Source organism: Aquarana catesbeiana, unplaced genomic scaffold, assembly GCF_042186555.1.
Source record: "Aquarana catesbeiana isolate 2022-GZ unplaced genomic scaffold, ASM4218655v1 unanchor233, whole genome shotgun sequence".
Taxonomy (NCBI): Eukaryota; Metazoa; Chordata; class Amphibia; order Anura; family Ranidae; genus Aquarana; species Aquarana catesbeiana.
In genome coordinates this window covers 1,052,375-1,077,837 of record NW_027362661.1, presented here as the reverse complement: position 1 = coordinate 1,077,837, position 25,463 = coordinate 1,052,375, and the positions used below count along the sequence as shown (strand labels likewise).

The window sequence follows — 25,463 nt, the reverse complement described above, 5'->3', positions numbered from 1 at the left end:
GGCCCTTTGGGTCTGGTATGGATTTTAAGGGGAACCCCATGCCAACATTAAAAAAAAAACACATGGAGCCCCCCAAAATCTATACCAGACCCTTATCTGAGAATGCAGCCTGGCAGGCCAGGAAAGGGGGGCAAGAGAACAACCCCCCTTCCTGAACTATACTAGGCCGCATGCCCTCAACATGGGGGATGTTTTGCCCCCCCACCCCAAAGCACCTTGGGACAAGGGCCTCCTCCCCACAACCCTGGTCTGCGGGTGGGGGCTTATCAGAATCTGGAAGCCCCTTTAACATGGGGGCGCCCAGATCCCACCCCCCATGTGAATGAGTAGGGGTACATTGTACCCCTACTCATTCACCAAAAAAAGTGTCAAAAAGAAATAAAAACACACAGTTTTTGACAATTCCTTTTCAAAAATAAAAAAGCAATCCCCCGATGTAGATCCATCTTCAATCATGACACCCGTTGCCACCGTCGGACCCAAAAAATAAAATGAAAAGAAGTAGCTCATCCCAGAACCCTGCACCCTATATATAGCTCATCCCAGAACCCTTCACCCTGTATATAGCTCATCCCAGAACCCTGCACTCTGTACATAGCTCATCCCAGAACCCTGCACTCTGTACATAGCTAATCCCAGTACCCTGTACCCTGAATATAGCTCATCTCAGAACCCTGGACGCTGTATATAGCTCATCCCAGAACCCTGCACCCTATATATAGCTCATCCCAGAACCCTGCACCCTGTATATAGCTCATCCCAGAACCCTGCACTCTGTATATAGTTCATGCCAGAACCCTGCACTCTGTACATAGCTCATGCCAGAACCCTGCACTCTGTATATAGCTCATGCCAGAACCCTGCACTCTGTACATAGCTCATCCTACAACCCTGCACTCTGCACATAGCTCATCACAGAACTCTGCACTATGTATATAGCTCACCCCAGAACCCTGCACCCTGTATATAGCTCATCTCAGAACCCCGTGGAACAATAATAAAAGCATATTTTATAGGTACAAGGAAGCCCGAGTTTTGTTTAATGATGCCCCTTAAGCTCCTCCCACTGTCAGAAGTTTGACCACACATTTGCCACCGTGCGCTATGCAAGGTTACTTCCTTCCTCAACTGTCCCTCATTCTGAAGTTCAAAAGTTGGGAGGTATGGGCAATGGCGTCTGACCCAGTCACAACACGCCGTGGCCTACTCGGATCTGGAGTGCAGGCATCGCTGGAAGACTTGGAACAGTCTCCGGTCTGCTGTAGCGGAGAAGCGATGCTGTCCACAGAGATCACTTTGGATGGAGCTGTACGACTCCCTGCTGTGCAAGCCACAAATAAGCAGCAGCTCACACTGACACAGAATCCAAGCTGGCGTCCCAAGAGAGCGATGAAGGCCCAAGCCAGCCCATTTATATCCTCTCCCAGCAGTCTGTTCGGTCTTCTCAGCATTCTGGTAGTGGTAGTTCAGACCAGTCCTGCTGGAATTGAAACCTCAGCATTCTGAACTACACATCTCAAGATGCTTTGCTCTGTTCTAAGTTTAGTCTGAAAGGAAATGACACATAGGAGTTTATTTACTAAAGCTGGGGAGTGCAAAACCAGGCTCACTTCTGCAAAGAACCCAATCAGCTTCCAGGTTTTATTGCCAAACCCTATAGAGTCCAAGCCACAATAAGAGGGAGACTACCCCACATTAATTAACACTATACACTGTCCCTGAATTGCAGGCATAATAGCCAGCTCCTGGCTACATAAGCAATAGCATTTATGATTTTAGAATAAGCATCTCTAACACACATGTACATGAGAACTGTCAAACTGTCCTGGTATCTCCCTTTTCTTTGGGATCAAAGGGGTGTTGACACAGACCATCTGACCAATCATCTGGTCTAAGGGGTGGTTGCTGGGAGGTCACTACGTTTAGGACCATGTCTCAGACACAATTTTAGATACGTATTCATACCTCTGATTTTCTACAGTTTGCTAACCAGCAGATTATTGTCCAGCATGAAATTAGCTTCAAAATAAATATAAATATGGCCTCAGATGTCTACTTTACCTGGGAGGGATAAGGGGTGCCAGTGGTTCCCCATACGGTCTACCATAAGGGTGTCTGGTCTTGAAATGTCTGGTCTTGAAATGAAATTAACTGAGGAAAGGAAATATGTCCATATTATGGCTGTTCTATTACTTAAGGAGTTATAAAACATGCTGAAGTTTCAGAGTTATAATTGCTAACTTATCTGCAGATATGTGTATTGCCCATCTCCTTCAACTAAGCTATTTACGACCAGTATATGTTAGTTCTCTGAATTGCTCAGCTTGTGCATGGGACAGTTTTATTAGGGTTTCCAGATGGGAATGTAAATTGGTAATGGAAAGTGTCTGTATGTGTCCAATCAATGGACTGATAAGGTCCTGGCATCAGTTAACAGTTTGTGTATTGCATAACATGGCTGAGATGAGATGAGACATGAACAAAATGGCTGCTACACACACAGCTAGTTGTGGCCCATTACGCACAATCATTACACCTCCCCCCTCAGGTGGTTGCATGGGAGGGAACTGCAATTTCCCTCCTGATGCAACCAACTGCTTCTGCCTTGGTTTGTTGCACCACAGGTTCACCTTGCCAAGGTGTTCACCTTTGTGCAGACTTACCCAACTGCATTGCTGGAGAACCAGGTTCCCTCTGGGGAGTGTGCTGTTCTCCCTAGCAATCCAGTTGGGCCAACAAAGTGAGTTGTTATGGGTGAGTACCAATTGCTGGTAACTACCCAGATAATGTGGCAGCTTCCATGGTGCCCACCTGATCACAAGACACCTCTGTTCAGGGGTGGCATATGCTAACTGGTTAGAAGGTTACTTCCTGCATAGGTAGAGAATGAGATATCCCCTCCTGTGTCTTTCCTCTGGCCCAGGACTGCACTTGACCTAAAGGTAGTGGCATTGGTGTGCGCCAGGACTGGACAGTTGAATTCGGGGCCCGTGTCCCAGGTGCACCAGCCAGTACCTCCATCAAGGCAGGACGGTCCTTCTTACGCGCTGGCATCAAGGACGCCATTTTTGTCTGTTTCCCATTTGATCGGTCAATCACAGGTTCAGCTGGGCCACTATAGTAAATTTCTGACATACCCACCTGACAGTTACTGTATTGAACTGTGACAGTAGGCCATGACAGATTGTATGGGACTGCTGAGAGCACCAGGTGTTCCCCCCAGACAGGGGCAAACACTACAAGGCCCCTAAAGCAGGCCACTTCACAAGGTTCCACCCCTCCCCCAAGGTCATCCATGACCTCCGGAGAGGTGGCTGGTGCACTCTCAAGCCCAACAAGCATTGCCATAAATGCTGGCAAGCCACATAGGGTGGTGAAGGCTGACTTGTCCTGAGACTTCTGTGTTAGCGGGGTTGGTCCACACCCCCTGCTCAGGTCCATGATTTTTAGACATTGGGCACCTGCCAGCTGCTCCAACACCTCATGGTTCCTGGGCATGGGGTAGGCCACAACAGCGGGGCTGGCATTCAGTTTTGTAAGGGCTCCACAAAGCCTGATTGTCTGATCCCTTTTGGGGACCAGGATTACCTGTGATGCCTAGACCCTGCAAGCCCCCTGAACTACCCCTAACTGCAGCATTCCCTTGGTCTCCTTGGCTCCACCTGTCTGCGCCTCCTGTGAGACAAGGCGGGCCGCAGGTGTGAGGGGAGGACACACCCTGCCACCCACCTCGTGGATTCCATGGAGTGCCCTCCCAGGGTTTCTCATGTCCCTGACATGGCATGCCATAAGCACTGCCAGCAACATAGGTACCTGGAGGGAAGTCCCCAGTCCCCTTTTGCAAGTAACAAAATCGCTTCTGGTACACTTCTGGGGTTAACTGTTACTTTTGGATGATTGCAGCCTTTATGGCCTCATAATAGTCATCCTGCTCTGCTGGCATTCAATATAAGTATTCAGGGCCTTGCCTTGCAGCCCTGGCGTCAGATATCGGGCCCATTGTGCTTGGGGCAGATGGTACTGACGGCAAGTTTTTTCAAACGACAGTAGATACACGTCAACGTCACTGTCCTTTTCTATGACTGGAAATCTGGCTGCCTGGCAGAGAGGCGTCCCTGTGCTCTAGGGACCCAAGGTTCTGATTCTTCTGTTGCTACTGCTGGAGCCTAGCCATCTCCAGTTCATGCTGGCGATCAGCCTCTTTCAGATGCAGCCTGGCATTCCGCAGACCCTCTCAGATGCTGCCTGGCATTCTATGAACTGCAGGTACGCCCGAGGATCCGTTTCCATGATGCATTGTTGTGCATCTTGCACCTGCGGAGAGTCTATGCTGGCTACAGGAAATCTGGTGCTGGCATGCTCATACTGTGGCTTGGAGGTAACATTCAGTGATACTCTAATGTCAGTCTCTGCTTGCCCATCCTGCGGGGCCATTTCTGAACAACTGGGCTCTGAAGCAGCGGGAACCCCTTCAGTTCTAGGTTCCCCAGGGTTCTGGCCTGCCCAGATATCATACTCCTGTAGGGCATGAATCACGCTTTCACGACTCTTGCCATCGGCGGCAATCCTTCTTACTGCACACTCTGCACATAAATTATTTTTGCTCATTCTCTTATATTCTGATAACCCAGGCATGTTTGCGAATAGAAAAGATAGAACAAAAAGCAGAGATAGGAAGGAGCTGTAGGAAGTAGCTGTTGCTGATTTCTCTTTAATGAAAAGGTCGAATTGGTGCAAAAAAATATTTACAGAAAAAGGGTGTTACAAGCAATAAAGAGACAATATAACAACAAAGAAATAAAAAAGAGTTGAGAAGGAAGAATACTTGCTGTGTCCTGATTTCAGCAGAGTTCGGTCAATGAGCAAGGTGTTATTGGCTCTCATAACTTGACAGATGTTCCTTCATTGATGATACATGAGAATTGTCAAACTGCCCTGGCATGCCCCTTTTCTCTGGGATCAAAGGGGTGTTGACAAAGGCCATCTGACCAATTAAGCTTCTGAGGAGTGTTTATGACTATATCAAGGCCATCCCATACACACAGTTTTTATACTACTATGAATATCTTCCAATATGTACCGGTTGCATTCTTGAAACTGAATGATTCTTGTTCAGCATTAAGTTTCATGTCCAGGGATACTAAACACAGGGTATCTCAGATAAACCTGCCACCCAGGAGATAGGAGACTGCTATCTTCCCTTCTATATGTGCTATCTTAGTCAATTTGTTCAGTATGATATTCCCCATTCAAATATTTAGTTAATATTAATGTCATGGTCCTGCCTGATTGTATGAATCGTGGGTAGATTTTTTTTAAGTTGTGAATTGGGCAGAGGTCTCCGAGAGGTCACATAAAGCTTGACTGCTTTTTACGATCCCCATTAGTTCTGGGTAGTTTTTTTTGGCATGCTATGTATTCTTAATGGATTTGGTCATAGTTTTTACGATAGGTCTGGTCAGCAGAACTAACAAACATCCTGACAGAACTCAATTAGCTGTTTACAGCTCTGCGCAGGCCTGTGTGCTGGTTCCTGCTATCCCGAAGTTGAGATAACAGGCTCTTTTGAAGTGTGCTAAAAGTTAAGTCTATGGATTTCATGAATTGAAGGAGTAAAGGAGGGGTGAGATCACTGCTATTAAGAAAAACATGGCTGAGACCTGAGACCTTTTCATGGGCTCAATGCACACAACCATTACAGCTGAGGCCGCGGCTTCCTCCGAGCCTTTTTGGGTCATCATGCGAGCGGATGACTAATGTAAGCAGCTCCACCTTGTCTGGTATGCAAGGGCTACCAAACTGGGGTGGAAGAGAGCCGGTAAATGTCTGAGGGAAGGATCAGTGCAGGATACTAAGCAAGAGCCAAGTGAAATGCGACCGCTCACGTGCCGATGTAGGCTACACCCCGGTTTAATTAATTTATGTTCTTTGATGTCTACAGTACTCATACAGTAAGTGTATGAGTACAATCTCTCAGTTATTTGTATGAAACCATGCATGACGAAGGAAATTAAGGGGTCTATTTATAAAAATTTGTAGAATTTAAGAATGTGAAAATCATTCGCCCAGCCGTAACAAATTCTTGCCACACTTAAAGAGGAACTGCAGTCTGCTTACATAATTTGTAATAAAAACATTTTTGCCATTCTGAAGCCTCCCTCCAACCACTTTGCATATTATTTTTTATATACTGTGATTCTGTACTTGCCAAATATGCTGCAGAAATCTCCCAAAGCTGCTGCCTGTTCACTTCCTGCATTTACACAGACACACAGAGGCACAGCTCCAGCTCTGCAGCTTTCATTGGCCCTCTTATGACTCATCCCCCCTCTCTTCCTGGCAAACTCTCAAGAGAGTGAGAGAGAGAGAGCTGTGCATGATGTCAAAAGCTAAGGCTAATGACCAGACAAGGAACAGGAAGTGGGCTGTATAAGGTATTTACTGGCAAAAAAAAAAAATGTTTTACTATCCAAAGTTAAAAGAACAAGGGCAGAAGATTTAAGAGATGGAAAGATGAAAAAATGACTGAAGTTACGCTTTAAGTTAATGCAGTGATTTCCTATGATTGTCAGCTCCATCTAGTGGCCAAAATCAACATTTTTTCTGAAATACCTAAATACGGAAGAATAATGCTATATCACCTTAAAGCCACTAGATGGAGCTAAAGATCGTAGGAAAGTACTGCATGAAGTAAAATACGACCAACAATTGTCAAGGCTGGATGAATGCTTCTCACATTTGTCCAAAAAGAATTTTAAACACAGACCTTTAAGTGTTTTTGAAAGCTTGCACTATAAAATGTACTCAGCCAATGAAAGGTAATGATTCCATTTTTAATTTTTCAACTGCTATCAATGGCCAACACGGTACAACACTTCATCCATGTCTTTGTTGATCTCTGATCTCTTTATGAACTGTTTCTTACATGATGAAGATCAGCCATGGAGTATATCTGAGGTGTATATCAGGGTGTGCTTCTTCCCCACATGAGAGCTGTGATGTCCAGCAACATTCATATAGAAGACATTTCCCGCACTCAAGGCACTAATACACCTTGAGGGTTGTGTGGGATCCCTGATGTACAAGAAGACAGGACTTCAGTGAGGAACAATTCCCTCACTCAGGACAGGAAAGTGGCTTCTCCCTTGTGTGAGATCTCTGATGTCTGGAAAGATTGGACTTCCGTGAAAAACATTTCCCGCACTCAGGACAGCAATACGGCTTCTCCCCCGTGTGAGATCTCTGATGTGTGACAAGTGCTGATTTTATTACAAAACATTTCGCGCACTCAGAACAAGAATACGGCTTCTCTCCCATGTGAGATCTCTGATGTACAACAAGATGTGATTTTATTACAAAACCTTTCCTGCACGCAGAACAAGAATATGGCTTCTCCCCCATGTGAGACAAGTGATGTATTTGAAGATTGGACTTTTGTGAAAAACATTTCCCGCACTCAGGACAGGAATACGGCTTCTCACCTGTGTGAGTTCTTTTATGCACAATAAGTTTGGATTTGGCATGGAAACATTTCCTGCACTCAGTACAGGAAAACCTCTTATCTGTTGTAAGGACGGCACCGTCCCTCACAGTCTGAGGTTCCTCAGGATAAGAGGAATACGATGGTCCATCTACACTGTGTGGTGCCGGATGGACATTTGAGGTAGCCGGGTTTTCTCCTGGACTATACTGTGTGATGTCCTCATCTTCTACTTTACAGTCTGGAGACAAAGTGAGACAATCCTCTGAGGTTTTCCTCATCTCCCATCCATGTACTAAAATAGAAATAAAAAGATTATTAGTAGTCATGAGCAGATTGGTTCCCCTAAACCAGGACTCATCAGGCAGCTTTGTCTCTGAGGATCTTACAATTCCACCCTCAAGGTAACTAGTAAATGGGTCCTCTGGTCTCCTACCTGTTCGTTTCTTTATTCATGGACCTTAGTCAGAGAGAGTCCCCACCCCCTCTATCACTCTTTGCCATCTTCCCAACACAAGAAGTCCTGCACTTCCTTTTTAAGTCCATGATTTAGTCATGAATAACAGCGGGGCTGAGCCCCACCAGAGGTCAGAGAGTGAGGATGGGGGAAGAACAAACTAGATGAAGACTGGACTGATCCTGAAGACCACCATCATTGAGTTATTGACTCCTCCCTCATTATCACTTTCTGTTTAAGGTTTCAAAGTTTTAGGATGTTATCACATTATTATCAGCATGTAAAAGTCTGTGCTCCAATCAAATCATCAGATATAAAATGTCCAGCTGGTAGAAAATGGGTGTAATAAAAAAGAATACATTTTATGTGTATATTTAGCAGTGGGTAGAGGGGAGAGAGCAGAAGTCAGGACTATGTAATGTACAACATATTGTATAAGATATAGCAAATAAGACTATATAGTATCAGAATGATGTAATGTACAACATTTTGTTAACATTCCTTTTTTGGAAGAAAAGTGGATCTCCGGAGATTCGGATGTATACAAATCTCCGATTGAACATAAAAATGAATGTCAATGAAAAAAATTAAAAGTTATAACAAAATTAACAAATACATTTGTTTCATTTGAATGTTTTGTATAGCTGGTTGTTAAGGATGAAGCAACTGCCTGCTCCTTAACAACCATGACTCACATGTGGTCAGCGGGATTCCCTGCTGACAGCAGAATGTAACCAAAACAAGTTCTGGCTTTAAATAAAAAAAAAACAAACAGACTGGGCCCCCTAATCCATACCAGGCCCTTCAGGTCTGTAATGGGTTTTAAGGGGAACTCCATGCCAAAAAAATTGCATGGCCCCCAAAATCTTTACCCGACCATTATTCAAGCATGCACCCCGGCAGGACAGAAAAGGGGGGGCAACCAGGCCACATGCTCTCAACATGGGGGGTGCTTTGGGTTAGGGGACTCCCCCCAAAACACCTGGCCCCCTATGTACCCCATACATGGGGGGGCGGAATCAGAAGAGCCCTTGTTAAAGGTGCCCCAGTAGAAGTCCTAGTAGGACGAAACACGTCGGGCTTGGTTTCACTGCTACCCATATTGCCTTTTTTAACTGTGATCACATTTTTATTCTGTATGCTGTTTTTTTAAAATAAAAACCAATTGTTTTTTGACCTGCACCAATAGAAGCCCTTTTTTCTTTATATATCTTCTTGTATATATGGGGGACGCTCATTTGACACCCCCTTACCTGGTCTGCCAGGCTGCATGCTCGGATAAGGGTCTGGTATGGATTTGGGGGGGACCCACGCAATTTTTAAAAATTTTTGCATGGGATTCTCCTAAAAATCCATACCAGACCCAAAGGGCTTGGTATGGATTGGGGGGCCCCCATGCTGTTTTTTTTTTTTAATGTTCAATATGATATTTTAAAAAAATGTTATGCTGGCACTTGTTTTGTTCACATTCTGCTGTTATCTGGGAATCCTGCCGACAGCAGATGAATCATGGATGCGAAGGACCAGACGGTCACCCACAACCAGCTTCTTCTGAATATACTAAACAAATTCCAAAAACAAATCTGTGCAACATAAGAAATATGATGAAACAAAATTCTTCAATGAAAGAACACATCCAAAATGCAGGGGTTTTAAATTAGGTTTATTGGGGGGTGGGGGTGGGGTCCAGAGGTAGAGAAAGTCAGCGCGAAACATATTCCAGAGGGTAGTATTGGGGACATTAGTGGTAGGTTGACCAAAGCACATAAAGCCAAGGTAAGTATGGTAGCAAGTCCTAGCTGCAATCTCGGAACACCCAATAAGAGGATAATATGCAACCGGTCTAAACTACGTGGCATGTTCACCAATGCCAGGAGCCTGGCGGACAAGATGGGTGAACTAGAGATACTGTTGTACGAGGAGGATTTGGATTTTGTGGGAATTTCAGAGACATGGTTCAACAGCTCTCATGATTGGCTGGCAACCATTCAAAGGTATACCCTTTATTGCAAGGATAGAGAGGGTAAAAAAAAAATGGGAGGGGCATGCCTATATATCAAGAATAATGTACAAGTGATGTGAGAGATTACATCAATAAGGGAGCTAGGGAGGAGGTGGAATCCTTATGGGTAGAGCTCCAAAGGGATGAAGCTAAGGGGAAAATAATACTGGGAGTATGCTATAGGCCCCCAAACCTGAGGGAGGAAGGGGAGACAGGTCTCCTATCACAATTTGGATTAGCAGCAAGGATGGGAAGTGTGATCATAATGGGGGATTTTAATTATCCAGACATAGACTGGGCAGAGGGAACCACCAGGGCCATCTTAAGAGCATTATAGGCCCCTGGGCAATACAGGGCACTGGGGCCCTGTCTACACAATCACGCACGAGAATAAAAATGCAAAATCAGTGTTTAAACATTAACACAACGTTTGGACAAATAACACAAGTTTGATGGGCACAGTGGCAGCGTTTGATGGGCACAGTGGCAGCGTTTGATGGGCACAGTGGCAGCTTTGATGGGCACAGTGGCTGTGTTTGATGGGCACAGTGGCAGCTTTTGAGGGGCACAGACAGTGGCTGTGTTTGATGCACAACTTGAACGTACTTAAGTAGACAGTGTTGGATTTACTTGAGGCCACCAGCCTGGTGCAGTACAGTGTGTCACTCACAGCAGCAAGGCAGCGCCAGCTATCAAGGGCTGTGTTTCCACTCCGCTCCCTCTCCACGCTGTCTGAAGAACATGGCAGAGGTGGGTGGAGCTTGTTCACTAGCAGCTGGGGTGACCGCGGCGCGCTATGAAAGCTGGGGTGGCCGCGGCCTCTGACTGATGTCACTGGTTGCTAGCTAGACGCTGGGCGGCCTGCGATTCTAGCAAGTAAACAACCAGTGCAGTCAGTCAGTTAAGCAGCAGATTGCAGCCCTCCAGACAAGTGGGGCCCCCAGGCAACTGCCCAGCGTGCCCAGTGGAAAAAACGGCCCTGGGAACCACGCATCCATCTAAGGCTCGCCAGTTCCTAAATGTCTTGCAGGACAATTTTATGGGTCAGATGGTAGACGCACCAACTAGAAATAAAGCGTTACTGGATCTACTGATTACCAACACTACAGACCTGATCACGGATGTGGAAATACGGGGCAGATTAGGTAACAGCAATCACAGGTCAATTGGCTTCAGTATAAATCACGCAAAAAGGAAACATAAGGGGAATACAAAGACACTGAATTTCAAAAGAGCCAACTTCCCTAAACTACGAACCTTGCTAGAATGAATGAATTGGGATAACATCTTAGGAACAAAGAACACAGAGGAGAGATGGGTTTGCTTTAAGAGCATATTAAATAAGGGCATTAGCCAATGCATCCCATTGGGTAATAAATTTAAAAGAGCGAACAAAAGTCTGGCTTAACCCCAATGTAAAAATGCGTATAAAAGCAAAGGAGAAGGCCTCCAAAAAATACAAGGTTGAGGGATCATCCTCAGCATTCAGACTTTATAAAGAATGCAACAAGAAATGTAAGGGTGCAATAAGGATGGCTAAGATAGAACATGAAAGACACATAGCGGAGGAAAGCAAAAAAAATCCCAGAAAAATTCTTTAAGTATGTAAACAGTAAAAAAGGGAGGACAGACCATATTGGCCCCATAAAGAATGAGGAAGGACATCTGGTTACAAAGGATGGGGAGATGGCGAAGGAATTGAATTTATTCTTTTCCTCAGTCTTCACAAGGGAATCGGGGGGCTTCAGTAACCAAAACTGCAGTGTTTATCCTAATGACACATCACAGGAAGCACCTCCATGGTTAACAGAGGACAGAATTAAAATTAGACTTGGGAAACTTAACATTAATAAATCACCGGGACCAGATGGCTTGCATCCGAGGGTACTTAGGAATCTCAGTCAATTAATTGCCAGACCATTGTTCTTAATTTTTACTGACTGTCTACTGACTGGAATGGTACCAGCTGACTGGAGAAAACCCAATGCAGCACTAATATTTAAAAAGGGCCCAAAATACATACCTGGGGTATACAGACCAGTTAGCCTAACATCAATAGTATGCAAGCTCTTGGAGGGGATGATAAGGGACTATATACAAGATTTTAGTAACGAGAACGATATCATTAGCAGTAATCAGCATAGATTCTAGAAGAACTGTTCTTGCCAAACCAAACAATCTATTAACCTTCTATGAGGAGGTGAGTTACCATCTAGATAAAGGAAGGCTGGTAAACGTGGTGTATCTGGATTTTGCAAAAACATTTGACACAGTTCCCCATAAACGTTTACTGTACAAAATAGGACCCATTGACATGGACCATAGGGTGAGTACATGGATTGAAAACTGAATACAAGACTGGCGACAAGAGTTCAGAGGGTGGTGATAAATGGGGAGTACTCGGAATGGTCAGAGGTGGGTAGTGGGGTCCCCCAGGGTTCTGTCCTGGGACCAATCCTGTTTAATGACCTGGAGGATGGGGTAAACAGTTTAATCTCTGTATTTGCGGACGATACTAAGCTAAGCAGGGCAATAACTTCTCTGCAGGACGTGGTAAACTTGCAAAAAGATCTGAACAAATTAATGGGGTGGGCAACTACATGGCAAATGAGGTTTAATGTAGAAAAATGTAAAATAATGCATTTGGGTGGCAAAAATATGAAAGCAATCTATACACTGGGGGGAGAACCTCTGGCGGAATCTAGGATGGAAAAGGACCTGGGGGATCTAGTAGATGATAAGCTCAGCAATGCCAAGCTGCTGCTAACAAAGCAAACAGAATATTGGCATGCATTAAAAAGGGGATTAACTCCAGAGATAAAACGATAATTCTCCCACTCTACAAGACTCTGGTCTGGCCACACCTAGCGTATGCCATATTGGTGACCCCACAATAGGGATAAAACTTTTTTGCGGAAGAGAGTTTAACAAGACACGTGGCCACTCATTACGATTAGAAGAAAAGAGGTTTAACCTTAAACTACGTAGAGGGTTCTTTACTGTAAGAGCCGCAGGGGGTGGTCTCAGAGGGGGGCATTGATAGGTTCAAGAAACTATTAGATAAGCACCTGAACGACCGCAACATACAGGGATATACAATGTAATACTGACATATTATCACATACATAGGTTGGACTTGATGGACTTGTGTCTTTTTTCGACCTCACCTACTATGTAAGTATGTAACATAGCAAAAAATTTTGGCGTGCGCATGTAATGTAATCTAATGTAATGTAACAAATATGGTAAAGAATACAACAGTTAGGACTGTAAAGTATCAGAATTATGTCATGTACAACATAGAGTATATAGTGCAGGGGTCAGGATATGTAATGTACAATTTGGGTCTGAAACTATAAAGACATATCCCTCCACCCGGCACAGCAAGCAAACAACAGAGCAAGTAATCCTGGGAGAATTGTACTGTCAGACAACTTGCTAGACCCAAGCATGAGGTAGAAGTTCCAAAGCACATGTCCCAGGTGCCTAGGTCTAGTACCACCTATGGTGAAAATCTGAATTTTGCTGCCAGGTGAACCCCAGATTCTCCATAAATCCAGTCAAGATACATAAACTGTGTCTGCAACACAGAGACGGAAGATTGTCTGAGAGAAATACAGGAATACAGAATGGGGAACACAGCTCAGGAAAGTGACCAGGGGAATACAGGCTGATATTACCCAGTCCTTGCCCTACTCTGGACCAATCAGTGAGCAGTATGGGTGGAGGAATGTATTTAGTGTTAATGACCCACCTGTGCTGATCTCTGTAGGAGTGTCCTCCTCTATAAATGTCCCCGTTATTCCATCCTCCTCCATAGACTGCTGATCATCACTCACATACCTCTCTTCTTCTGCCTCAACCTCAGTTTTAGAATCTCTCAGGTTTCCACTCTGAATATATAATAAAAATGACATAAATGCATTGGTAACAATGCAGATAATGTACAGATCCTAATGATACTATCAGTGATTGTTCCTCATCTACCTGATGATGGTGAGGGATGGTGTGATCTTCCTGTGTGGAATCCCGGGTATACAGAGGATGGGGACATCTCTCTGGTGGGTTCCCATTACTGGATCCATCTGTAGGAAACACACACACTGACTGAATACATTGTTTTTGTGTTTATCAGATGATGGGGGATCTAGGTGGACCCTCCGTACTGCTCTCTCCTTTGCAATAAAGTCTCCTCTTACCCGGTGATATGAGGGGCGGCTGATTGTCCATGATGATGTCCTTGTAGAGATCCTTGTGTCCTTCTAAATACTCCCACTCCTCCATGGAGAAATAGACAGTGACATCCTGACACCTTATAGGAACCTGACACACACAATGATACAGTCACCATCCAGACACATCCCTTGTCTGTTACTGGATAATGTCCCAGAATTCCCAGCACCGCTCACCTCTCCTGTCAGCAGCTCAATCATCTTCTTGGTGACTTCTAGAATCTTCTGCATGTTGTGTCTCTCAGGTTTTAGGAAGTCACATGGAGGCACTGTGATGGTCATATGATCACCTGACATCACAAGTGGAAATCTCTGTATTGTGGAACCAATAGGAATATCAGGTTAGAATTACAGAATCCTCCTCACCTCTCCGGTCAGGTCTGTGTTTTATTAATAGAGATAAGAGTGATGTCATGTGACCTCCCAGAATCCTCCTCACCTCTTTGGTCAGGTCTGTGTTTTATTAATAGAGATAAGAGTGATGTCATGTGACCTCCCAGAATCCTCCTCACCTCTCCGGTCAGCAGGTAGATGATCTCCAGGGTGAGGTTTAGTATCTTCTCAGTCATGTGACTCCGGTCCTCCTCCATCCTCATTGGTGCCGTCATTTGATCTATACAGGTCTCCTTGTAGACGGATAACTTTGGGAAATAAAAGTAAGAATTATTTGGATGGTATTGATCAATTGATCACACAATAATAGGATATGGATGTGAGGGGGTAATAGGGGGGTTGCTGGACATTTAAGATCTATTGCTCCCATGATAACACATTTAGTTTGAACTATTTAGTGTTTTATACATGTAGCACCCTCCACTTAGGTAGGTGCTAGAGGTGAGATTTTTGGTAAATGCAGGTAAATGTAGGCAGGCTAGCTAAAAGCTAGGCCTGTTTGTTTAGATCTGTGTGGGCTGGGAGTGGCTCAGAGTAGGCTGGTGACTCACAGATAGCATCACTTCTCGGTTACCTCCCTCTGGCTTTTCAAGGATTCTAGAAGAGAGGGGAAGAGGGGTGGAGCTGTCTGAGGTGTCTTAGGGAGCCCTGACCAATCCCCAACTAGGATTGGCAGAGGCAGGCCTCCTTGATATACCCAGGGTCAGCCCAGCTGGGGAGGAGTTATCAGGTGGAAGAACTGAAGATGGAGTACTAGGCTGTCGGGGCCTTTGAGGGAGCTCCCCATTCTGGAGGGGGTGTGACCTTGAGCCTGGTACTCGGGTGCAGGATGGATCCCTTCAAGAACAAATAAAGGATCTGAACAGGAGGCACAGAGAGAAGTCAGAAGGAGAACAGCAGGAACTAGTACTGCTGGGCAAGTCTTCAGGAGGGAACCACCGGTGTGTGCAGCCAGGAGGGCTGGTGAGTGACATGTGCTATCGGGAGGACTTGAGAGGCATGTCAGAGAGGACTGAGAGGAAACAGAGCTGGGTGTGGAGCCAGTAAGGATTGCAATGTCACGGGCGGTGGAGTCGGGCAGCTAAAGCCAGGAGGGCTGGCAGGGCCTGAAGAGGGATTACAGGGAGCAGTAATCCACCATAGGTCAGCTAGCACACAAAAACTTCCTATTCTTTTGCTACATTAAAAGTGGACCCACGGTCCCTCCCTGCCGCAATTTGCGGTTTTAATCTGCCCGACAACAAATTGTCCAAAAAAAAAAAGCAAAATTGCCGCAAATTCGCGTGTGCAAAAATGCAAAACGCACAGAGAAAAGCATTGCAGAAAGGGATCAAAAGCAAACTGCATAGGTGTGAACCGGGCCTTATGCTGGGCCACACATTTATCAATTTTCGGACGAGAATATTCATATGAATAATCTTTGTACGTTCGCTGAATGAAAGAATGTCATTTGAAAATTTAATAATAATTTTATAATACGCACAATCCATCCCGCTATTGTGAGCCTCGTTGCCGCTTGCCCTTTCCTTGCAACACTGGGAACTACAAATAATCTTTCATCTTTACGGAGGTGTAGAGTAGCAGAGATTTAGGACTTTAAGGCTTTTGCTACATCCAGTTCATGCAGTTTTGATGAATTCTGTTCTTCCGGGAATGCTGGCAGGACCCATTCCTGATTGGAGTGATATGTGAAAGGGGACCTTAGGTACGAATTGATGGATAGGCTGAAGGACTACCCTGTCTGGATAGAAAACAATATAGGAATCTCGACAGCCTAGGGCTGGAATTTGTGCGCCCTGATGTAACAGCAACTAGGAAGGTCGCCTTCAGTGTGATGTCTTCCAAAGAACAGCCTTCCGTAGGCGCAAAGGGAGGTTCTGCAAGAAATGTAGCACTATTAGTAAGTCCCATTTGGGCTTGGTGGTTTTAGCCTTATTGCCACCCTTAGAAAGCATTCTACCAGAGGATTTAGGGCCCATCTGGTGTCCATGAGAACGGAGAGGGCCAAGACGTGCACCTTCTGGGTATTAAGGCCTAATCCTAAATCTAGGCCTGACTGGAGAAATTGCAGAACGTTCTGAACCTCTGGTCTTAGTGGGTTGAACTGCTCTCTTTGTGCTAATTCGAGAAATTTCTGCCAAATCCTGTAATAGGTATTGCTTGTGGAGGCCTTCCTTGCCTGAAGCAGAGTTTTGATAACTTGGCTGGAACACCCTACTTCTTCCAATTGACTCCTCTCAACTTCCAGACCCTCTGGATGCGGATTCACAAAGTCTTCCTGAGACAGAAGGTCCTGAAGATGTGGGAGAGGGAGGGGACAGATGCATCAGCAGGGTGAACCATGGCCTCCGCGGCCAATAAGGGATTGCTGCCAACATGATCACTCTCTCCTTGCTGAGTCATTAGAGAAAATATAGGGACTTAAGGGAAGGCATAGGCCAGGCGGAAATCCCATGACTAAGCTAGCGCATCCACCCCCACCGACGTCCGGCAGACATATCTCAAGAAAAAGAAAGGCGTCTTGGTGTTCAGAGGCGAGGCAAAAAGGTCTCTTTGGGGGTGACCCCATTGTTGACAAATCCAATTGAACGCTGTCTGATTCAGAGACCACTCGTTGTTGTCAGCCAGATTCCTGGACAACAGATCCACTTGGTGATTCTGAAAGGCTGGGATGTAGGCTGCTCTGAGGTTCAGCAGGTTCACCTCTGCCCATGACAGAATCGGCTCGGTTTCCTGCATCAGGAATCTACTGTATGTGCCGCCTTGGTTTTGCACATAGGCCAACGCCGCTCTGTTGTCCATATGTATCAGGAGCGATTTCCCTCTGAGAAAGGAGGCCAGAAGAGATATGGCCATCCAGGCTGCTCTCAGCTCCAACACATTGGATACTAAATTGCTGGTGTCAAACCGCCATCTTCCCTGTACCATGTCGGATCTGCAATGATCACCTCCAGTCTAACTGACTCGCGTCGGACATAAGAAGGGTACAGGAGATGGGACCAAGATGGCAGTGATTGTGGAAGCTTTGGTGCCTTGTCCACCACCAGAGACTGTTCTTCTTCATCCTCAGAGTCACCACTATTTGCTGGGACAGTGACTTCCTTCTCCACTGGCATAAAAATCCCTACTAAAAAGTCCGGAGGTGCCCGCGGGCCCATTTGACCATTGGAATACATGAGGCAAATGTCCCCAGGAGGCTGAGGCATCTCGATGTCGACAAAGATTGGCTTGACAAGGCCTGCTTCACCTTCTTTCTGATGACTGAGAATTTTGCTGGCGGAAAGGAAACTAACCGATTCTGGGTGTTCAACAGAGCACCCAGGTATATCATCACTTGCATAAGAGTGAGCTGGCTCTTGAATTGATTGATTATCCAACCAAACTTGGTCAGGACATCCACTACATATCAAGATGTCATCCAGTGCAGGACTCTGATCCCCTGTTTTCTGAGTGGTGCTAGAATTGCCACAAGGACTTTTGTAAAGGTTCTTGGTGCTGTAGATATACCGAACGAGAGAACCTGGAACTGAAGGTGTATGTCTTCCACTTTGAATATTAGGTAAGCCTGAAAATGGTGATAAATGGGCACATGTAAGTATGCATCCTGGAGGTCTATGGAGACCATCCAGTTGCCCAGGTGGTCTGCCAATATGATGTATTTAGTGATTCCATCTTGAAATGATCTAGAATGAATCTGTTTCCACCTATTCAGATCCAGCACTGGCCTCCATCCTCCTGTTTTTTACGCACAAGAAAAACTGGAGAATAAAAGTCCAAGTACCGTTCAGACTCTGAAACGGGTACTATCACTTTCTGGAGAATTAATGTTTACACATACTGTCCCAAAATTTGAACTTCCAGAAATGACCCAGCTGGATGGTGGAGACCGCCCGCCGATCTGTACAATTCTCCACCCACACCTGAGCGAATGCTTTTAAACGAGCACCCACTGGGCAGCGTGGGTGGGCAGGAATTTAAAAGGACTTTGGGTTCTCCTGCGATGAGGAGGATGCCTTGGCCTTGGCCAACTTCAGGAAGGTCGACTGGGAGCCCCTCCCGCATTTTCTGTATTCTCTACTGGGACAATAACCCCTTATATCCCTCGGTTTTTGCTGAAAAGGACTCTTTGTGGAATACTTCCTCCTCCTAGTCTTGTCTTGGGGTATTAACCCACTCTCCCCACTAGAGCTGCACGATTCTGGCTAAAATGAGAATCACAATTTTTTTGCTTAGAGGATAGATCACGATTCTCTCACGATTCTCGCGGCGTAACATCATCTTTCACATTAAAACAAAAAAAAATTGCGCTAACTTTACTGTTTCTTTTTTTTTTATTTATTGAAGTGTATTTTTTCCCAAAAAATTGCATTTGAAAGACTGCTTGGCAGATTGTCCAGGTTATTTGTTTACACAGAGAAGTTCTATCCCTTTGATCTAAGAAGGAAGTTAGCTACAATGTTTCAAGTTCTAAACTTGGCAGAATGCCTGGATGTTTTCTTTTGACAGCTGAGTGAGCAGATAATCTCTCCACTTGTTTATATGAAAGAATCGTCAAACTCAGCAGGAGAGATCGTCAGGGGAGGTGAATCGAGATCACGATTTTTTAACGATTAATTGTGCAGCTCTACTCCCCACCGGTCACTCTGCTGCATCCAGCTTTTCCCCAAACAGAGCTTTCCCATCAAATGGTATGCGACACCATGTCTGTGTCGAGGAGGGGTCGGCTGCCCAGGTCTTCAGCCAGAGAGCCCTTCTAGCGGTTATGGAGTATAGCATTGTTCTTACTGAGCATTTCAGAGAGTCAATAGCTGCCTCTGCCATGAAGTCTGAGGCCAACTTCAGTTCATCCAAGGCTCTGATTATTTGCTCTTTGCTCTGTATCCACACCTTGCCTCAGAGCTGATTCAACATTCTCTGTCCAAGCTCTAACTGCTCTGGAGACCGAGGTTAGGGCCACAGCCAGCTTGAAGGCACCCCCTGCTGCTTGGTATGTTTTTTTCAGGTCAATCCTGTGGTCAAGCCCATCCCTAAAGGCAACCGCATCTTCCAGTGGCAGGGTCATGTTTCTTGCCAGTCTCATGACTGAGACATCCACTGGGGGCACTGCGTCAAACAGTTGTGCGTAAACATCTGACAGGGGATAAAGCTTTTGGAAACAATTGAATGGTATCGGTCTCTTGCCGACTTTCTTCCACTCTTAAAGAACAACATCCTTGATCTCATCCATCAAGGGGAAAATTGAAGATTTCTTCTTGAGATGAGGGAAGTATCTCTGCGACTTTGGCGGAGGCTCAGGTTCTTCCCATTGTATGGCCTCTTTTACCACCATTATAAAGATAATGGCAAAGTCCAGGGAACTAGAGGAATCCTCTGCTGCTTCATCCTCTAAATCTGTAGCTTAGCCCCCTGGTCGGCAGATGCGTCTGTCAGTCTAACAATCCCTGAGGGCCCGGCTATCTCCTGAGAAAAGGCCAACTCCTTGATCGAGTCTTGGATCATTTTCTTCATAGACGCCATTGTCTCCTGTTTCTCTTTCTCCTTGTCTCTAGAGGCTTCCGAGAAACAGCTCTCGCAGACCAGTTTGTCAGGCAGCGTCTGCTTACTGCAGGCCCAACAGGCTTTCTCATGGGGTCTGGACACACTGAGAGCACCTAGCATATGGTTGCCACCTCATCCCTTTAAACCCGAACACATATGTATTACACAGGTTCTGTGGCTGATTAAGGTGGTAATTAAACTCACTTGGTGCCTTATCTGCATTTAATTAGCCTCAGAACCCGTGTAATTCAAAGGTGTTCGGGTTTAAAGGGATGAGGTGGCAACTCTAACCTAGCAGCATTATGTGCTCAGTCGTGTGATCTTCATGCAGAATATATATCAGTGCCACCTATCACTCCCCATAAGTGCAGCATATTAATGCCTCCTCATCAGTGCCGCCTCGTTCAGCCTATCAGTGCCCATCGGTGCCGCCTCATCAGTGCACATCAGGGAAGGTGAAAAATTACTTAGTTACAAGATTAACTGACAGAAAAAAAGTAAAAAAACATTTTTTTTTTAAGTTTTTGGTCTTTTTTTTTGTAAAAAATAAAAAACCCAGCAGTGATTAAATACCACCAAAAGAAAGCTCTATTTGTGGGAAGAAAATAATAAAAAATGTGTTTGGGTACAGTGTAGCATGACCGCGCAATTGTCATTCAAAGTGCGACAGCGCTGAAAATTGGTCTGGGCAGGAAGGGGGTGTTAGTGCCTGGTAGGCAAGTGGTTAAATAAAGTGAGGGTAAAATCAGCTGTGTGGAACAACCAAGATGGCCACTCCTGCACTTCCTGCTACCCGCCCCATCCAGGAAGAGGCGCGCGCGTAGCACCCACAGCTATCACACAGGCTGTGTTTCATCATCATTCAGCACCACTACAGAGCAGAAGAAAACAGAGGAAGGTAGACTGGCAGTAGCATAAGGCAGGACTAAGCCGCTGTGGGGACCAAATGGTGTGTCCCACATACAATGCCCCAAAAAGATCCACAGAAAAACGGGCTCCCCCACTCCTCAGTGCATTTAGCAGCGGGACCTCATCTCAGGAGAGGATGAACCTGAATGGCGGCACCAATTTTTTTGGGGTGACGAATCCATGATCCTGTGTGGCAGGAAAGAGAATGGGGGCGTCACTCTCTTTTATAGAGTTATAATGGTCCTGTGGGTTGCCCCGGGGTCGATCAATCAACCATGCGCATGCTGCAATTAAGGCACCAGGAAAATAAGATCTTATTACCTCCTCAGCTGCCACTACCAGCAATGTCTTCTCTCTACTTCCTCCCGGCTCACCTCTCACCCAGAACTTCCTGTCTGTATTCCATAGAGACTTCCTGTCTGGGTAGAAGTGAGATCACCACCTTGTGGAGCTCAGAGGAACTGCAGACCTGAGAGCACAGCCTTGTACTGTGTGTGTGTATGTACTGTACACTAGAGTTGCCACCTCATCCCTTTAAAACCGAACACCTTTGAATTACACAGGTTTTGAGGCTAATTAAATGCAGATAAGGCACCAAGTGAGTTTAATTACCACCTTAATCAGCCACAGAACCTGTGTAATTAATATGTGTTCGGGTTTAAAGGGATGAGGTGGCAACCCTACTGTACACCGATCAGCCATAACATTCTGACCACTGACAGGTGAAGTGAATAACATTGATTATCTCACTACAATAGTATTTGGAAGTGGGTGGGATATATTAGGTAGCAAGTGAACATGTTATCCTTAAAGTTTTTATTAGTTGGAAAAAAGAAAAAAAAAGACCATTGCAGTTTGTCGTGTACGGGGCTGTGTAGCTGCAGACTGGTCAGGGTGTCCATTCTGACCCGTTTCCACAGACAAAAGCAGCTACAATGGGCATGTGAGCCTCAGAACTGGAGCACGGATTAATGGAAGAAGGTGGCCTGGTCTTATGAATGAAGTTTTCTTTTGCATCATGTGGATGGGTGTGTGTGCGTGCGTCACTTACCTGGGGAAGAGATGGCACCAGGATGCAGTATGGGAAGAAGGCAAGACGTCGGAAGCAGTGTGATGCTTTGTCTGGTGGACTCCATGCCTTGATGACAGCAAAAGGGGGACCTACACAATATTAGAGGGGTGATCATATAATTTTCTGGTGGGTGGTCTTAATGTTCTGGTGGATGGCACATGAACACACAACTTAAAGCGGAGTTCCGCTTAAAAAAAATAAAAAAATAAAAGTCAGCAGCTACAAATACTGCAGCTGCTGACTTTTAATAATCGGACACTTACCTGTCTCAGGGTTCAGCGATGCGGGGGATCGAAGCCCTGCTCGTCTCCCCCTCCGCTCGGGCCGCGCCGGCATTGTAACTGCGGGTGCTGGGCTGTGGCTTCACAGCTGGGCACCCACTGCGCATGTGCGAGCCGCGCAATCATCTGGGACCTGTGACGTGTCCCAGATGATTGCCTAGAGGGAGGGGGGAGAGGTGGTCTTCCTTCCAGCGCCGAGGGTGCGCCAGAAGGAAGTGGGATCTGGGACCCTCTGAAAAGAGGGTATCCACTCCCCCCCCGATAAAAATTACATGCCAAATGTGGCATGTCAGGGGGTCACCTTCTCTTAAAGCAGAAGTTCCATTTTTGGGTGGAACTCCGCTTTAAATAAAATAAAATAAAGGATAAAACTTCACCACCATTTTATTCCCCAGCAGAGGAAGTAGACATACCTCCCAACTTTTTGAGATGGGAATGAGGGACACCTATTAGCAAAAGTATGTAGGACACAACCCTTGCCACGCTCCCTTAAAGGAGAATTGTACAAAAAAACAAGATTTGTTAAACCCACAAGTGCTTTTTTTTTACCACTACTATTCCTTTATATTGGCTTTTGGAGTTTACAAATGCAGCAATTTAGAAATCAGATAAAAGGTTTAGTGCTGGAAAACACTTTTTGATAGATAAAAGAGATATGTAAGTAGATACTAATAGCCTGCAGGAGATCTGCTGAAAAAAAGGAAGGGGGGGGTTGGGTGCTAATAAGCTACATAGTTACATAGTTACATAGTAGGGGAGGTTGAAAAAAGACACAAGTCCATCATGTCCAACCTATGTGTGTGATTATGTGTCAGTATTACAATACATATCCCTGTATGTTGCGGTCATTGCAGCAGCAGCGCTATGTGTCTGATCTTCCCGGACACATTTAAAACAAGACCAGTAGTTAAGAAGATTTAGGAAAGTTCAAATAGCTGTCTTCTGTAGGAGTGAAGAGCTTCTTTCACCAAGAATAATCACCGCGTGAGGGGGATAACCCCCGATGGGATTGCACTCACCAAAAATCCAGCATACACAAGCCTTTATGATGTTATCACTGATAGCTTTCCATCTCCTCTATCCGACCACCAGATGTCAGTAACACTCTCGGTTAATATTGTATCACATATGGGAGGAATAAAATATCCATATAGCATAATATTGCTAAAATAATTTTATTAATATCCAAATATCTCCCCCCTTTGGGATATCAGGCACAGTGCACTTTATTACAAATGCTCTATTCATTGTATATTTGGTACGCAGTTTTACAAAGGGGGGAGATATTTGGATATTAACCACTTCCCTACCCGCCCATAGTCATATGACGTCCACAGATGGGATCTCCCATCCTGGGTGGACGTCATATGACGTCCTGGGATTCCCGGCCGTCTAGGGGGCGCGCGCGCGCCCGCCGCGTTCCTCGGGACCCGGTGCGTGTGCCCGGCGGCCGCGATGTCCGCCGGGCACCCGCGATTGCCCGTTAACCAGGCCGGCATGTGGATCTGTGTGTGTGTAAACACACAGATCCACAGCCTGTCAGCTCTGAGGAGAGCGATCTGTGTTCCCAGAACGGAGGAACACTGATCGGTCTCCTCCCCTAGTGCGTCCCCTCCCCCTTCAGTTAGAATCATTCCCTAGGAAACATATTAACCCCTCCCCGCCCCCTAGTGGTTAACCCCTTCACTGCCTGTCACATTTACACAGTAATCAATGCAATTTTATAGCATTGATTGCTGTATAAATGTGATTGGTCCCAAAAATGTGTCAAAAGTGTCCGATGTGTCCGCCATAATGTCGCAGTCACCAAAAAAAATCGCGATCGCCGCTAAAAAAAATAAAAAAATATATTTTTTTTTAAAAATGCCATAAATCTATCCCGTATTTTGTAGACGCTATAACTTTTGCACAAACCATTTAATATACGGTTATTGCGATTTTTTTTTTACCAAAAATATGTAGAAGAATACGTATCGGCCAAAACTGAGGAAAAAATGTGTTTTTTTTTTTTTTTAAATTGGGATATTTATTATAGCAAAAAGTAAAAAATATTGTGTTTTTTTCAAAATTGTCGCTCTTCTTTTGTTTATAGCACAAAAAATAAAAACCGCAGAGGCGATCAAATACCACCAAAAAAAAGCTCTATTTGTGGTGAAAAAAAGGACGTCAATTTCTTTTGGGTACAACGTCGCACGACCGCGCAATTGACGTTTAAAGTGCGACAGCGCTGAAAACTAAAAATTGGCCTGGGAAGGAAGGGGGTGAAATTGCCCTGTATTGAACTGGTTAATAAAATTATTTTAGCAATATTATGCTATATGGATATTTTATTCCTCCCATATGTGATACGATATTAACCGAGAGTGTTACTGACATCTGGTGGTCGGATAGAGGAGATGGAAAGCTATCAGTGATAACATCATAAAGGCTTGTGTATGCTGGATTTTTGGTGAGTGCAATCCCATCGGGGGTTATCCCCCTCACGCGGTGATTATTCTTGGTGAAAGAAGCTCTTCACTCCTACAGAAGACAGCTATTTGAACTTTCCTAAATCTTCTTAACTACTGGTCTTGTTTTAAATGTGTCCGGGAAGATCTGACACAGCGCTGCTGCAATAAGAAATTAGAGACTTGGCACCTATTTTGTTTTATGATTTATTGCTTATTTATATACAATTTCTATAGTAGCCACCCGGCTGGCTCCGGCTTGTTCCTCCTCGGGCCTCTGTTACTTCTGGAATTCTGCAATGGTGGTGGAGACTCCGCTGCTGGGATACCCGATGTAAGGGGGGGACTCCACTGGGGGAGTACCTGATGTAAGGGGGACACCGCTGCAGGGATGCCTGATGTAAGGGGGGACACCACTGCGGGGATGTCTGATGTAAGAGGGACATCGCTGGGGGATACCTGATGTAAGGGGGGCTCCACTGGGGGATACCTGATGTAGGGGGGGCTCCACTGGGGGATACCTGATGTAAGGGGGACTCTAATGGGAATGCCTGGTGTAAAGAGGGACTCTGCGGGGGACACCTGGTGTAAGGAGGGACTCTGCTGGGGACACCTGATGGCATCTGGTGGCAGGCGACGTGGAAAGGGACAC

The 25,463-nt window shown here is 45.4% G+C and overlaps 2 protein-coding genes across 2 annotated transcripts in view; one reads left to right on the top strand and one right to left on the bottom strand.

Annotated features, from left to right (window-relative positions):
• The window catches only part of LOC141121827 (uncharacterized), a 219,555-nt gene that overhangs the window by 124,202 nt on the left and 69,890 nt on the right, over positions 1 to 25,463 (bottom strand). Inside the window, 2 exon segments of the mRNA XM_073611542.1 lie at positions 7,482 to 7,534; positions 17,490 to 18,059. Coding sequence (XP_073467643.1) covers positions 7,482 to 7,534; positions 17,490 to 18,059 — 623 coding nt within the window.
• The window catches only part of LOC141121860 (uncharacterized), a 71,839-nt gene that overhangs the window by 35,733 nt on the left and 10,643 nt on the right, over positions 1 to 25,463 (top strand). The window lies entirely within an intron of this gene.